Source organism: Dioszegia hungarica (genome assembly GCF_025882075.1).
Source record: "Dioszegia hungarica strain PDD-24b-2 chromosome Unknown MKK02contig_2, whole genome shotgun sequence".
Taxonomy (NCBI): Eukaryota; Fungi; Basidiomycota; class Tremellomycetes; order Tremellales; family Bulleribasidiaceae; genus Dioszegia; species Dioszegia hungarica.
In genome coordinates this window covers 1,082,267-1,097,595 of record NW_026515766.1, presented here as the reverse complement: position 1 = coordinate 1,097,595, position 15,329 = coordinate 1,082,267, and the positions used below count along the sequence as shown (strand labels likewise).

At 56.5% G+C, this 15,329-nt stretch overlaps 6 protein-coding genes across 6 annotated transcripts; 2 read left to right on the top strand and 4 right to left on the bottom strand.

Annotated features, from left to right (window-relative positions):
• Positions 1–369: 369 nt before the first annotated feature.
• On the bottom strand, positions 370–1,677 carry MKK02DRAFT_39804 (uncharacterized protein; the record flags this gene model as incomplete). Its single annotated transcript, XM_053090786.1, has 3 exons — positions 370–570; positions 649–1,005; positions 1,063–1,677. 3 exons carry the CDS (start codon positions 1,675–1,677, stop codon positions 370–372), a joined length of 1,173 nt encoding a protein of 390 aa, XP_052949277.1.
• Positions 1,678–2,402: 725 nt separating this feature from the next.
• Positions 2,403–3,383, bottom strand: MKK02DRAFT_19136 (synaptobrevin-domain-containing protein; the record flags this gene model as incomplete). Its single annotated transcript, XM_053086045.1, has 5 exons — positions 2,403–2,465; positions 2,512–2,698; positions 2,750–2,820; positions 2,868–3,070; positions 3,125–3,383. 5 exons carry the CDS (start codon positions 3,381–3,383, stop codon positions 2,403–2,405), a joined length of 783 nt encoding a protein of 260 aa, XP_052949276.1.
• A 236-nt stretch (positions 3,384–3,619) lies between these two features.
• On the top strand, positions 3,620–4,974 carry MKK02DRAFT_19192 (uncharacterized protein; the record flags this gene model as incomplete). The annotated part of the gene is made up of 4 exons (XM_053086051.1): positions 3,620–4,299; positions 4,347–4,592; positions 4,642–4,737; positions 4,788–4,974. The coding sequence occupies 4 exons, from the start codon at positions 3,620–3,622 to the stop codon at positions 4,972–4,974; spliced, it is 1,209 nt and encodes a 402-aa protein (XP_052949275.1).
• A 393-nt stretch (positions 4,975–5,367) lies between these two features.
• On the top strand, positions 5,368–6,217 carry MKK02DRAFT_19396 (P-loop containing nucleoside triphosphate hydrolase protein; the record flags this gene model as incomplete). Its single annotated transcript, XM_053086089.1, has 3 exons — positions 5,368–5,646; positions 5,714–6,056; positions 6,099–6,217. Coding segments are annotated over 3 exons (741 nt in total), but the record flags the coding sequence as incomplete, so codon positions are not given.
• A 167-nt stretch (positions 6,218–6,384) lies between these two features.
• MKK02DRAFT_29546 (uncharacterized protein) lies at positions 6,385–13,114 on the bottom strand (the record flags this gene model as incomplete). Its single annotated transcript, XM_053087850.1, has 20 exons — positions 6,385–6,699; positions 6,750–6,815; positions 6,846–7,696; positions 7,744–8,017; positions 8,119–8,140; positions 8,187–8,244; positions 8,270–8,397; positions 8,564–8,883; positions 8,933–9,074; positions 9,148–9,536; positions 9,583–9,791; positions 9,853–10,313; positions 10,413–10,511; positions 10,700–10,828; positions 10,852–11,045; positions 11,095–11,448; positions 11,645–11,752; positions 12,029–12,225; positions 12,296–12,853; positions 12,919–13,114. The coding sequence occupies 20 exons, from the start codon at positions 13,112–13,114 to the stop codon at positions 6,385–6,387; spliced, it is 5,070 nt and encodes a 1,689-aa protein (XP_052949273.1).
• Positions 13,115–13,608: 494 nt separating this feature from the next.
• On the bottom strand, positions 13,609–15,203 carry MKK02DRAFT_39797 (uncharacterized protein; the record flags this gene model as incomplete). The annotated part of the gene is made up of 3 exons (XM_053090785.1): positions 13,609–13,998; positions 14,049–14,935; positions 15,008–15,203. The coding sequence occupies 3 exons, from the start codon at positions 15,201–15,203 to the stop codon at positions 13,609–13,611; spliced, it is 1,473 nt and encodes a 490-aa protein (XP_052949272.1).
• Positions 15,204–15,329: the final 126 nt, after the last annotated feature.

Below are 15,329 nucleotides of genomic sequence, written 5' to 3'. Positions count from 1 at the left end.
CGTCAGCGGATTTCAGCTCGGTTGGTGCCTGAAGCGGGGCCGTCCCATCAGTCAACACGCCGTGCCCCTCCGTGCCCGGCCTGACTGATATGATAGGCGGCGCCGTAAGAAACTGCCTGACCACCAGCCTATGGCCACATTTCCAGGGATCTCTTCTGCCTTAAGATACAAGACCATGATGCATGCGAATTTCTCCTCCTAGCAGGATCAAGCGTGGCTTCGTCCTGTGTGTAAATTAGGACATTGTGAAAAGTCACAGCTTCCGCTTCGGTCGCCGCTGCGAGGTGCACACGATACAACCAGGACACTGCTTAAGACTAAAGTACTACAAATATTGACTATACGAAGCGTTCTCATCACCATCGCTCATCAATGATCTTGATCACTGACACAGACCCCATTCTTCTTGTGGCAATTGCACTCGGCGACCACTTTCTCGGACTCCCTTTCCTGATTCAGATCGAAGTACGCCTTGTTGCTATCATCGTAGAGGTTCGTGATTGGTTGGCGGGCGTAGCCGAAGACGGTATCTCCAGTTTGAGCTTTATTGTCCCGGATGGTCATCGTACACTGACCCCGTGAGCTCATTTTCTTTATATAGTGACGAGCGAGCCAGGCTCCTCCGAACGAGGGATACAAACGACTGACTGTGTACGTGTGAGTAGATCCTGCTTTGCCTTTTGTGTAGCCCCAAGTCCCTTTTTCTGGGACCGTATAGACTATTGTATAATCGATTCTGTCTCGGCCGTTGGGGTACAGCCCACCGATAGTGATGAGAGGTTTTGCTGGTCCGCCTAGCTGTGGCTCCCCATGGTAAAGACGAGGATTGGTGAAAGTGAGCGCTACGCCCTCTGACATCTCGATCTTGATTCTGGGGATATTTGGGTCCGGGATCCCTTCGGTGCATTCGAGCTTGACGGGACCACTGGTACCGCTCGGCGTTTCATAACTCTTGATGCTGAAAGTAGCGTCGGCCGTCTGGGCTGCGGTGACGGTCAATTTGCACTGATATCAGATTAGCCTAGGGCCTCATCGACGACGCTCGCTAGCGCGTGGACTCACCGACGATACATAAGTCCCCTCAAATCTGTCCTGCCACATATCCCACTCATAGAATTGGGCGGGGTCAGTGATGGCGAGGAGCTTTCTCGGGTCTTTCCCGCCGACGATGACATCTTGTCCGAGTAGCAGAGCGTAATTCGTGTCAGGTTGGGCCCGCGGCCTGAACTTGATTCGGACGTCTTTCGCTAGCTCGAGTGTGGTAAAGATGCTGGGCGCCGGGGGAGGCGGTGGAGGTGCGCTGGACGTGCTGGATGGCGCCACCGAAGTGGAAGATGAAGTGCTGGACGATGATGATGGCGCGGGGCTCGAGGACGACGGTGGTACCATGGATGATGAGGAAGGGGTCGGGCTGGACGACGATGGTACATTGTTGGCCGCGGGGCTACTGTAGGATGCCGAAGAGGATGGGGTCGGGCTGGACGACGAGGGTAGATTATTGGCCATGGAGCTACTGGATGATGCCGAAGAGGATGGGGTCGGGCTGGAGGACGAGGGGAGTACGATGCTCGAAGATGTGGCCGGTAGAAGCGGCGTGCTCGATGATGAGGGTAGCCCCACAGGTGAGGATGAGGATGGTACCACTGCCACGCCCGAGGACGAGGAGGACGGGTCCATTGCGAATGAGAACATAGTCGCGCTCTGTAATGCTGCCGGCAGGCCGCTGGATAGTGTTGCTTCGGCACCATGCGGAACGACAGGCTGACTCGTTGAAGTTGATGAGCTGGCGCCCGCTCCGGCACCAGCGCCGCATTGCTCAAAAGTGACAGTTTTGTAAACCGTGGACGTTGACGCTGTCGAAGACCGTAAGGTGGAGGGACAATCGACAGTAGTAAAGGTTGTCAACGTCACTGTCGATGTGGAGACTGAGGGCAGTAAAGCGGCAACCTGTGAACTCGACTCCTGAGGTTTCTCTTGCAGCGAGGCGAGGACCGGGGAGCCGAGCGCCAGCACGACTGAAAGCACCCTTGTGAACGGCCGCATAGCAGCGTTGTTGTAGGCCAGAATAGAGACAAGTGCGACATCGCGCTTGTCAGCGATGAGATCAAGCACCCCCAAAGCTCGGTCGCCCATCCTTTGACTTGTAGCCGATAGGTAGTGTACCCTGAATAATCCGTTGATATCTGAAAGTGGTGGAACACCGATCCTTTCAGTGATTCCTCCATACGTGCTTTGATGCAGCAGGGGGAGACGTCAGGTTGCTCAGGGGTCTGGAGCTTTGGCACACGTTAGGGGTTGGAATACGTCGATCCGGTACGCGCGCGATTGTGCGGTTTCGGTCAGTTATGCTAGTCAGCAGATAGACGAGAGGGTATGCATACAACACGATATACCAGACATCATCATGAGCGACAGCTGCTCAGCGAGAGACCACAAAATTGAGCGATGAAGAGGTACAGGATGATCTGGATGTTAGCAAGGTGCCCCTCCCAGCTCACATATGTGACTCACCACACCGACGACCCCAGTCAATACCATGATCCGAGTATTGCGCCACCACTGCTGTCTCCTCACGTTCCTTGCTCCCCTTCGGAAAGCGTATGCCTGCCCAGCCAGCGTATCCGTCTTGTCCACCAGCAAGTCCAGCCGTTCGCCGCGCTGAAGAATAGAGTCGATGTTCTGTACCATGATGTCTTTGCTAGCGGGTCAGCTTGGAGGCGTTCAGGTCACAACTCCGAGCGTTACTTACACGTTGTCGAGATCGCTTCGAGCTTGCTTCAGCGGATCGGCGGGTGGAGCGGTGGTGTATTGGTGCATGAGCTATACTAGTCAGTGATGCTTACCAATCCGAAGTATCCGAGACATACCTTTGAAAGCTCCGCTTCAAAGTCCCCCAGAGAGTGAGAGCTGGCCGAGACGATCTCGTCCGGCGAGAACATGTTGGTGAAGCGTCGCTCAACCTCGGCAAGGAAGGCGAAGGGCATTCTCCGACCAACACTGTCATCGGCCATGACGAGATATATGACCCCTGCAGAGGATACGTAGTGGATCAGTCGATCTTGCCAGACGTCTGCAGATATCAGCGACTCCGCGAGGGCTCCGAGGAGCAACGAGATATCCTCACATGTCAGTTTGCTGTCATTTGGCGGAATCTTTCCGAGGATCGCGATTTGAGCGGCTGCAGCTGTCAGTACAGATCTCCAGTGAGAGCAGCACTCTGTGATGACTTCATGCTCCCCATTCGAGGTCCTGCAAGCGCTGCGAAAGCATTGCAAAGCCTGCTGACATCGAGACGTACCAGGCTTCAACTCAGCAGCGCCCCTCCCCGCATACTCCGCCAAAACAGTTGTTCCTCTCGCCACCAGCGTATGAATGAGCGACATTTCCGCTATGGCAGCTGTCCAGTACTCGTGGATCGGCGTGTTGAAGCTATAGCAGGGCAGACTGGGTGTATGTATAGTGGCACAGACATGCTGCGCTCGAAAGGAAGGTTCAGGTCGAGCGTGTCATTACGTCATGCGGAGAAGACCGAAAGGGGAAATCTGCACCAGCAAGCCAACATTTGGCTGTGTTGCTCCTATGACTCACTATCCCTACCACATCTGCCCTATACATCATCATGTCGGACCTCGACAGCGAGCAGAGCTGGTCAGGGCTCCCTGCTGCTGAAGTCCTGACGTACGCGGGGCTCCTAGAAGAGTTCGAGACGGTCAATGTCCTCGCTCCTCTAGTGCGCTGCTCCAAGCTGCCCTTCCGGCACCTGACCTCGCTGTACGAGACACACGTCACGCACACGCCGATGATCCTGGCAGAAGAGTTCTCCCGGAGCCAAAAGGCTCGGACGAGTGATTTTACCACATCCAGGGAGGAGAGAGGGGTGTTCTGGATGGAACCTCGGAGGAACGGACGGCGGGGAGGCGCAGTAGGGGCGGACGAGCTGGACCAGCCAGGTCCATCGCGTCGGAGATCACAGACGTGCGGATCTCTGCCTCACAATCGACTACCACCATCGCCAAGCCCTCCAACATCGTCATTTCGGTTGGTCCGAGGCTGCCTTATCGCCCAATTCGCCTCGCCCAACGGTCCGTCTCTGGCAGATGCAGCCGAGCTCATTTCGCCCTACGTGGACGGCCTGGACCTCAACTGCGGATGTCCTCAGAAGTGGGCGTACAACGAGGGGATAGGATGTGCATTGCTAAGAAAGCCGGAGCTAGTGGGCGATATGGTGCGATGTGTCAAGGACAGGATGGGGTGGGACTTTCCCGTCAGCGTCAAAATCAGGATAGATCCAGAACTTCGGTACGTTCTTCGTACTCCTACTGGTGCTCGAGCTTACGATCAGGCAGCCTGACTGAGCAACTCGTGCAAACAGCTATTCACGCTGGAGTTTCACATATCACAATACACGGTCGAAATCGGCATCAAGCATCCACCGAGCCAGTCAACCTTGATGGTATCAAGTTTGCGGTGGAGTGTGCGAAGGGAGAAGTGCCATGTGTGGGGAACGGAGATATATGGACCATGGAGGAGTGCGTCAAAATGAGAGAAACGGGAGTTAGGGGTGTAATGGGGGCGAGGGGTCTGCTTGCAAAGTGAGTCATTTGCTCCGCTGACTTGAGAGTCTAGCTCATCAATTTCCAGCCCGGCTCTCTTTGCGGGCTACGAGAAGACTCCGGATCATGCGATCGAGCAGTTCATGAGTCTCACCGTGGACTATGGGCTCATCTTCCCCTTATTGTACGCCTACACATCTTTGCAACACATCGTGTCGCAAGCTGACCTAGCAGCCAGAAGCACATGGCCTACATGCTGGAGTCGCGCCTTGCCCGTCCACAGCGGGCCTGGTTCAATCAGCTTCCATCGACGGTAGCGGGGATCGAATATCTGAAGGGAACGGGGCTCGATTTTGAGAGCAAGAGGGGGACGGTCTGGGATGCACGTAGAGGCAGATCGGCGCCGTCTGTTCCAATATAGATAACACTCAGATCAAGGCACCATAGATAGGCATCAAAAGGGTGATAAGCTTGCGCAAGACCAAGAGCTATCGTCTCGTCGACGTCATTCGGCATACCGCAAGTGAAACTCGCCTTTTGACTTTGGCTGTTTCAGCTTCATCTTTCTACCGAATCTTCATCATCCACCTCAGGATGGACCCCGAGATCGACCGCCTAGCCCGGAAGATACTCTCAGTATTCGCTGAGTACGTGTGAAGCCTCCAGGAGTTCTGAGCGGCAATCACTTCAGCCCGGCCAATGACAAAATCAGACTTGTAGCTGACTTTTGCAGGACACCCAAGGACCGACGCTTGCTGATTGCTATCGCTGGGCAAGTCACGTCTCTGACCGATCTCAGACCTGACAGCTGATCTCTAGTGCTCCTGGTTCCGGCAAATCTACGCTCGCCTACCCGCTTACCGCCCACCTCAATGCTGTCCTCAGTGGGCGACCGGAAAAGACCTTCGCTGTCGACTCGAGTACCGGTCTTATCCCTTCCATGAAAGCTGGACCATCTTCACTTCCAGAATCACCAATCTCAGCGGGTGGAGGAGGAGACGAAGTAGCCATATGCGTCGGCCTGGATGGCTGGCATCACTCCAGGAAGGAGCTGGACAAATTCGAGGATCCCGACCACGCTCATTTCCGGAGGGTAAGCGCTTCACCCGCTCGACCTGGTGCGACACATCCTTCACAGGCGGCTTAGCTGATATAGTCAGGGCGCCGCCTTCACCTTTAATCTCCCCTCTTACCTCTCCTTTGTCCAAAGACTCCGCATACCGCTCTCCCCTTTACCCCCACCCCGCGCCATCCCCTTCCCCACCTTCAACCACGCCCTGAAAGACCCCACACCTTCACCAATCTCCATCTTACCCCCACACCGGATAGTCATCATTGAGGGGCTGTACACCATGCTGGACCGGCCAGGATGGAGGGAGTGTGCGGAGATGATGGATCTGCGAGTATGGGTGGAGACGGATAGGCAGGTATGTCGGGAGAGGGTCATCAGGCGGAACTTCGAGGCGGGGATAGTGGATGATCTCAAGGCGTGTGAAGAGAGAGGTGAGCCCGAGAGCATATGACATGGAGGGTAAGCTGACCGAGTAGTGGACGCATCGGACATGGTCAATGGTGACGAAGTCCGCCAGAACCGCTATCTGCCTACAGATATCATCGAGCCGAAAGACGATCTCAGCCTAGGCAATGGGAATGCATCAACGTGAAAGCTAGAGTCAACTATTACTCTTTCGACCTCGTCATCAAGAATAGCGTCCCACAATATCCTCCTACCCCCACCCTCGCGCCCCCACCCTCCCTCAGCCTCCTCCTACCATCCGTCGAGATACCCCCAGGTCGTTGTGTGAGAGCAAATACGACTCGCCGGCCGTTTTCAGAGCGAGAGGGAAGACCGAGTGACGCGTACAGCGCCAGAGATGGTGGTCAAGGTGTCTGTGACAGTGAAGTAGTCGTCGGTGCGGGTGACTGCCCATTCGACTCGCTGAAGGGAGGGGTAGGAGAGGAATAGGTCGGGCAGGGACGCTACAGGACGGTGTGTTTTCAGAAGGGTGCCATCGTGTATACTATCGATGCCGATTCCGCCAAGGTGATCGACCGTCTGAGCGGAATGTAGTGTGGAGCTGGGCTCAGCGCGTAAGAAGGATAGATGAGTGAGACGGGGGAGCTTGAATCTCGACGCTGGTAACCCCTGTCCAACAGTCAGCCATGCTCGACGCAGAGACTGGTGATGTAGCTTACGGGTACCACAAAGTCGGCGACACGGCTTCTGATGAAGACCTCATGTTGCGCTGCATCCCTATGAGTCTGGTTATATCTCTCATGGATAGTCTACACGACGATCAGGTCGGTAAGACCCTCAAAGTACGCCTCCTGAGGATTCTGTTGCTGGAGCATCCAGATTGTCCGCAACCGCAACGCCAGTGTGCCGGACAGCACGAGTCCAGTCAAGCCCTTATGTTTTGCAAGGAGTTGGAAGATTTGGCTGTGATTGCATGGAGGATGACCGTTTGACAGATGATCGGTAGTATCAACAGTGAGGAGGCGAAGGGAGGGGGAGGCGGGGAGGATGGCGGCGAGCGATTTCTCCAGCATCCGACCGTCTCCGGTCAAGGTGAGATGGTGGAGATGGGCGAAGACGAGGTCGTCACTGTCGAAGCAGGGGACCTGGTACGACACGTTCATGTGGGATGCGAGTGTCAACGACCGTAGCGCCGGCATGAGACGACCGAGGGCGAGAAAGTGCTCCAGGACGTTTGCCGTAGAGAACATGCGGAAGTGAGTGAGGTTGTTGAACGCCCGTCCGCTGTCCTTGAGGGTGTTACCGAAGGCATGCCATACGTCGGCGGAGTCGGAATCGATCCCAGTGTCCCGGTCGTCCCCGTCCTGCTCTTCCTCCTCCGCCGTCTCCCGGTATTCATCATCCTCCAGCCCATCCAGGACACTCCGCCGCCATTCCGACTCATACACCTGCACCTCTAGCTTTTCCAGCTGATGCGCGAATCGCTTGAGGTGTGAGAATCCCCAGCGACCGCTTTGGTCGTTGAACTCATATGTCAACCGCTTGAGCGCACGGGATGCAGGGGGATAAGCATCGAGATAGTCCTCAAAGCGCATCCTAGCGGCATCAAGCGACCTGTACCGCGCGGGGCTGTCTCGAGCGAAGAGATCGTCGATAGGACGAAAAACTGAATGATTAGCTCCGGACGCAGTCTTGCATTGCAGATTGGCTTACTGTCCGTCACGAAGGGCGGCCTAGCCGTGACCATCCTCTCCGCCAGGTGCGGCTTCAACGCCCCCTCTGCCGCCCGCCGTACCGTCCGTGAGGTCTTCATGAGACTCCATATCGTTCGCTCGTCCTCGGTGAATGCGGCTATCGCCTGGATGATATGCGCGGGGCACTGGTCGAGAGATCGGCCGCGCTCGACGGTGTCTCCCTTGGCAGAGATAGGCGCCACAATGCAGAAGGGAGATGAGGTGTCGAGGTTGCAGGAGGATGATAAAGAGGCCTGTAGTATAAGCATGGCGCGCAGTCGAGGTAGCAGGGCGGACTGTCTGACTTACCTTTTGCTTAGGGCGCTGGAGACGATGGCAATTTATACCAGCTCACGGCTCTTGTATATCCTGCAGATCTACAGGTCAGCTGCTTGATGTTTCACAGGTGGGGACACGACTGACTCTGTCTGAGCCAGTTTCTTGGCCGTAAGACGGTGGACCGGGGTGGAGCGAGGCGAAGCTGCGATATGTAGAAACGAGCGGACTCAATCGCAAAATCCGGCGCGTGAAGACCACGCGTGGGCGCGGTGGTGCAAATGACAAGTGCTCAAGCGGCAGCACCGCACCCCCTGTCGGCACTGGCAGATAGACTATACCCTGCTCTCCTTGCATTCTTCACGAAGTCGCTGCCAAGGATGTGCCGGAGAAAGGTGAAAACGACCGTTTGCCCTGCGACACTGTCCATGGTATCTGGTCTACCCCCTTCAAACGGATATCCTCCCGCAAGATTCACCCCTATGCCTATCTGGACTACCGCGACCCCTCATTCCTCCGCCCACTCTGCCCGACCAGCCTCCATCAGCTCCGCCATCTTCGTCCCCTCGGACGTCTTCGTCCTATTCCCCGCTCGGTCCACCTTTAGTTTGAGATGTTGCTTGATCCAGCTCGGAGTGGGAGGTGTATCGATGGGAGGGAACGCCGAAACCAGCTGTATCTCCTGGAGCGACGGGTACTTGGTGAACATGGCGGATACGGCGCTGGTAGTATTGAGGTCGACCGTCTTTGGGGTGTCGCCGCCAATGAGGGAGTATTGGTCCCGACCGCGATCGACGTAGATGAGGCGCTCCAGACCGGGAAGTGCAGGGCGTTCGGCAGGTTTCTGCAGCCAGTTCAGCTAGATATACTTTATGCTGAACAAACAGACTCACATTGATCATGATTGGGAAGATACAATCCGCCAAATCATCCAGTTTCGACTGCTCCTCCAAAATCAACGTCGACAGGCCCTTAAGGAGTCCCCGATAATCCTGAAGTCCTTCCCGCTGCAGCATCTCCATACTCCTAGGCACTCTCCCCATACAGCGCCAGCGTGTGTAGGCGCGACGAGTGGTTCAAGCACTCGAGTAGGTTCCGGATGGCGAACCGCTGGGAGAATTCCTGGAAGTAGCCGGGCGGGCGGATGATGAGGTGGAGGAGTTCGGGGCAGTTGGGAAGGAGGAATTCCGCGACATCTAGGGCCATCCGGGCGCTACCCGTGAGCGTTATGCGCTCGATCTGAGTTGGCATCTGCTCGGAGAAGTCTGGGCACGAGAGGTCCCGGCCGTACTCGTTCCAGTGACAGCTGAGTACAAGCTCTTTGAGCGCCGGTACGAAGGGAAGGATGTTTCCGAGGTGTTCCGCCGGCCGCGCCGTGGTCGCCAGCGTGAGCTTGGTAAGCTTGGTGAACCGAGCCGGGCGGATAGTGCGCCAGATCATGGGTGTTTTGGCGCACTGTTGGACGACCTTGTATTCCGCGTCTTCCTCGTAATTGTTCTTCTCCGCCAGCAGCCACAGCCTATCATGCAGCATGATGGTGCACTCGACGAGCTGTGGCGCGAAGCGCACGAGGAGAGGCCAGCCCGAAAGGGGGTCCTCGTCCCTCACCTCTACCGCCAGCTTCCGGAGTAAATTCTGAGCAGGGGGATAATGGTCGAAGTGACGGAGATGTCGGTCCGTAGTCTTCCCGGAGTTCCGCCCGCCGAGCTTTGTCCTTCTTGACGTGACCCTTGTCGAATACCATCCCATCGACTGGTAGGGTCAGCTCAAATCCCGTTATTAGGAGGAAATTGGATATACCAAAACCACTCACTATCTGGTACAAGAGAATCTCGAAATGCGAACACCTCCCTCTCCTCCAAATAAGGCTTTAGCGCAATCTCACTGGCGGCTCTGATCGCTCGGCACGTCGCCATGAGCCGAGCAATGGTCCGCGCTTCGCTCAGCTCAGCGATCCTCCGCAGAACATGCGCGGGCAGCTGGTCGAGTTTGGCCGCCATCGCGGACACTGGCATAGAGACGGTAGGGGTTGTTTGCTGAGGTGTCCTGACATGCACAGTGGATGAACAGAGTGCGATTGATGGTGTGAGCTCAATGTGAGCTTGACGCGTCTCAGCCTGCGAGAAAGTGTAAATGCACCCCCTAGCTAAGACATCATAGATATCTAAATGATGCTTTATACTGAGACAGAGCTGTATCACGGCGAGATCGTTGCGTGATTTGACCCGACGCACCGCCCTAGCGACCATCGCAGGATGTTCTGGCACACGCCGTCTCAGATCGAAGCCGCAGCGGGCCTCACCCCTCTCGATCGGAACTCCTCATTCCTCATCGCGGGAACAGATCAGGTTGCTGAAACCTGCTGAAACACACGGGGTAGCAGCGAGATTTTTCGGCGGCTGATGAAGTTCCGCAGACTCAGCCTCCGGCGATTCGGCCTGTGTCGCGCCGTATTTGGGTAATGGAGCGGGGCTATACTACAAGCTGCATGATTGTGATGTGTATGAGGTCCTTCCTTTCTGCATAGTATGATCCCATCCGCGCCCATCTTGTCCGCCTAAGTTCGTCCGTCCTCAATGTCTATATTCCGGTGATCCCTGCTCACTCCGTTTATGCATGATTTCCTCAGACCTTATTGTCTCCGCCACCTTCATCGGTACCGCCGATGTAAGTCCGCCAGGTCGACCAGCTCCCTCAGACGGGGTTGTGCGGCTTGAGCAGCTGCCCCGGAGCCGGTCGCCGGACGCAGCATCGGACGTTCTCGGTCGCCCAGTCGACCGGGAATGTATCTGCGAAGGGGTCCGCCGGGTACTGAGCGAGCCATCGCGCCTCTTCGAGTTTGGGATATCGATCGAAGAGGTCGTACGTCCGGTCAGAGTCGTATATAGCGGGGGAAGGGCGCTTATGAGGTCGAGGGAGGTCGAGGGGGTTTGGGCGAGAGGCTGGGATATGGGCGCGGTATACCCAGGTGATATGCCGCAGAGAGGGGACGACCGGAGTAAGACCCTACGACCATCAGCTTCTACTGAGCTGTCGGGCAAGCAAGACAACTCACGTCGTTCAGCAGATGATATGTCGCTGCACCATCGCGCGCACCGATAGGCGGCGTTTCCCACGACCGCTCCACGACTAGACGCTCGAGATAGTCGAAGCCATCACCATAGTTGGAAAGAGATCTCAACGCCATCAGAATGGGGGAGAAGCCCCTAGCCGCCGTACCGTATAGAGCCAAGAACTTTAGTCGCTGTTTGCCTGCGGTGAGGTGCCGAAGGAGGTGAACGGCGTTACATGCCGGGAAATTGCAGTGCTCATGGGCTGAGACAATGAGGGATTGGAGCTTCGGTGAGTGCGGGAGGATTTTGGTAGCGATACCTTCGACCATGTAGCTGCTGCCGATCACGGTGAGCCGCTGAAGCTCAGCGTAATGGCCGGCTGCGCCGGATTCGGACGGAGGGAGTGGTGCGCTGTGCGGATAGCCGATGAGGGTAAGGTCGTGCAGGTGGGGGAAGTACCGGAGAAGGCGCGTACAGTATGCAGCATCACCGGTCTGTGACAGCTATTGAGACCGTCGTGACGTTCGGAAACGGCGTGTCCTTGGGACTGACGAACAGCCGGTCCCAAATGTCCCCGTCCCGATGACTGTCCTCGTGCCATCGATGCGTCTCGGTGTCCAGATCTGCCTCCCGAGGGTTGGTGATGATGTGGAAGGACACCTTGTTAAAGTTAGCGCATGATAAGGCTCATCAGCTTGGCATACCGGAAGTGGTAGCTATCAGTGGACTATCGAAGCGATAGGCAATAGCTAGCGATAGGTTAGCTATCGCTAGGTTGATAGCTTAGGGCTATCGATAGGTTAGCTATCGATAGGCTATCAGTAGGTCGCTACGTATCGATAGCTTGATAGGTTAGCTATCGATAGGTCTGGAATATATAAGAAGAGCCAAACGAGTCGTATGCATCCCCAGTCTGCTCTTGAAAACTTAACACACCTGGGTCAGGCGAGGAGCCAGGCGTTGGACTAGATACCACCCGCCAGACAGCTTGCTTGCGTCCACCTCGACGGTGAGGTGCCGAACGTAGGAGCCGATGCCAGGATGAGTGCCGAGAAGCGTGTCGAAGCTCGCATACCGCATCCGGAGCTCGTAGTCGTCTCGCGGCTTGGTAAGGAACTCGATTGGGCAGTACGCTGAGACATCAGCTCTGGCTTCTTGGGCGTGGAAGTAATGCTAGTCAACTCGAAAGCCAAAGGAGCTTACGGTTTCTGGCGGAGACGATGGGGTTCTGCCCTACTATCCGCGTTTTCGCCAAGAACTGGGTAGGTCCCCGGCGATGGTCTCGTCCTGACCCATTTCGTAGACGCCCCGAGGAGAGTACGAGGGTGGTTAGATTCGGGAGATGAGGAAGGATATAGGCCGCATGCTCGCCGCCCCGGGATGTGGTGATGATCGTGAGGTGGGTGAGATGGGGAAAGGTCAAGCCCTTCAGGACATCGTTCCAGACCTGAGGGGTCATCATAGAGTTTTCAATGATGGCCGACCGGGCGTCATCGCCGAACTCTTCGTACTCGAGCGAGTTCGTCCAGTGGCAGTCCCGCATGTGAATGACGAGCTCGACGAGGTGCGGAGCGAAGCGCTGGATATGGGCGTAGCCGACGGACGACTTGTAGTCGTCCATCTCGACCGTAAAGTGCTTGACCGAGGTAGCGGCGGAGGGATGAGCGGCAAGGAGGTCGTCGAACCGCTTGGACCGCTTGGAGATTAGGAGGTCGCGCTTCGAGTCCCTCTTGGCGAATTTTGGGTGTATGGGCTCGAAGACTAGGCTTGTCAGCTACATGCACCGGCTGATCTTGCACGTATGTAGTTATGGAAGTCTGACGTACTGTCTTCTGTCAAGATGGGAGTACCCACGATCCTCCTCTTCTCGAAGTACGGCTTCAAGGCTGGCTCCGCCCCCAGCCTGACCGCTCTGCACACCTTCATCATGCGCCATACCCCCTTGACATCGCCAGTATACGCGGCTATCGCATTGATGAGATGATGAGGAAGCGTATCGAGGCTGGCTGGCCTGTCGGTCATTGTGATAAGCGTTGCGGAGTATTAAGTGAAGGGGAAGGAAGTCTTCGAGCCAAAGAAGCTGATGAGCGCGGGGAAGCTCGATACAGTCGGGGAAAGGTCGGACGTGGGCGCGTTGTCCTCTATGTCGGTGATGAGCTGAGCGGGACAGGTGTTGTCTTGAAGGCTATAGAAGGAGACCAAAGCATGAACGCGCGAAGTTGACGGTCTTGAAGTTTGAACGCGAGGAATGCGGAGCTGGCAGCGACGGCACTTCTGAGCTCTGGTCTGTAATGCATCCTCCCCTTTATATCTTCACGTCGCCGCATTGCAGCGCTGTAGTGCCAAAAGGTGCCAAGAGATAGCATGATGACGTGCATGATGTATATACAATCTGACCTGTCCGAATCGCAATGATATCAATACGTACTGACCCCCTATCGTTTCCCTCACCCTGTCCGCCTAAGGCTCACCCAGACCTGTCCACCTTCCGGCCCCGCCCTGCTTCGCGCCCCTCCCTACTTCCGGCCTTTGCTGACCCTCTGCCTCTCCGACTTCCTGGTAGGTACCTTTGCCGCCGCCCTGGCCGCTACCGCCGCTTGCTCGACTGTGGGAGGCGCCTCGACTCGGATCGGATAGATAGGCCGAATGGGCTGATCGTCGATAGGACGAGCGGCGTGGCAGAAGATGTGTGCAGCCGACCAGACGGGTTCGAGTGGGTCCGCCGAGATATCGCTCGCATATGCGTCAAGCCAATGGACTTTCTGGAGGGTAGGGTACTGATTGAAGACGTTCCGGAGTTGGGCAACGCCGACGGAGTGATTGGTGCGCATGCCTTTGGTATTGGCGGATCTCTGGCGGTGCGACCAGAAGATCTGCTCGATAGCTGGTAACTCGGGCATGTGGATCTGGCGCATCAGCTCGGCATGTCATAACTTCGTGTAAGGGCAAGTCTTACGATGTCCAGCAGGTGATGGATGCTGCCTCTATCCGCATCCATCTGGATCTCGTCCAAGAACAGCCGCTTCAGATTCTCCAAACTAGCGCCCGGAACTCCCCGCTTCTGGAGCGACAGTAGAGAAGCGCCGAAATGGTACGCGGCCTCGCCGTACAGAGCTAGAGCTTTGAGCTGCTTGCACTGAGCGATCGAGCGTAAGAGGGGGGCGCACGAATGGAACCGCCAGTCCGAGTACTCGTTGGGGGTAGCATCTGATATCTGCAGGGTAATGGTGGTGAGTTTTGGCGAGTGGGGGATGATGCCCTCTGCGAGAGCTTCGACCGGAGCACCGTGACCGGCGAGGACAAGGTGTTCGAGGTTGGGAAAGGGCGCAGCTTCCGCTAACGGCTCGGCGAAGATCTCCTCCTGGGCAGTCGCGTGCTCTCCCCAAAAGTGAGACGAGATGACGAGGCTTTTGAGGTGGGGAACGTGCGAAAGGATGTGAGCGGCGTGTTCCCCACCACGAGAGGTGGAGATGAGCTCGAGGTGCGTGAGGTGGGGAAACTGGATACCAGCCAGAACGTCGTCCCAGACGTGGGGCGTATCGACCGAGTTCTCGAGGACGACCGAGCGGACCGCGTCGTCGTACCCTTCGTTAGCGATGGAGTCTTCCCAGAAGGAGTCCCGCATGATCACCGAGAGAGCCGTGAGCTGAGGAGCGAACCGCTGGATATGGGCAAAGCAGACCGCCCGCTTATAATCGTCGACCTCGACAGTGAGGCGTCTGAGTGATGTACCGGCCGATGGATGAGCGGCGAGGAGGTCGTCGAACCGCTGGGACCGCTTCGAGATACCGAGGTCGCGCTTCGAGTCCCTCTCTGCGAACTTTTTGGGAATGAGTTCGAAGACTGATGGCATCAGCTACTGCCCCCCATGATGATCCTCTGAGCTTCCAGCACGGTTGAGAATCTGCGACTCACTGTCGGTCGTCAAGGGTGGGCTACCAATAATCTTCCTCTCCTCAAAATACGGCTTGAGAGCTGGTTCCGCTCCGAGCCGGACCGCCGTGCACACCTTCAACAACCGCCATACGCTTTTCGCATCGCCTGTGTAGGCAGCGATCGCCTCGATAAGGTGTTGCGGGAGAGTGTCGAGGCTGGCTGGCCTGTCCGACATCGCGGGCAAGGAGCGGTAAGAAGGTTGATTGATGGAGCGAAGGGGATGGTAGATCTGACGCGTCACGCTTGAGCGCTGAGCTGGGAAGCGGTTTGGGTCCCGCCTGAGTAGGAGTCACTGAGGTTA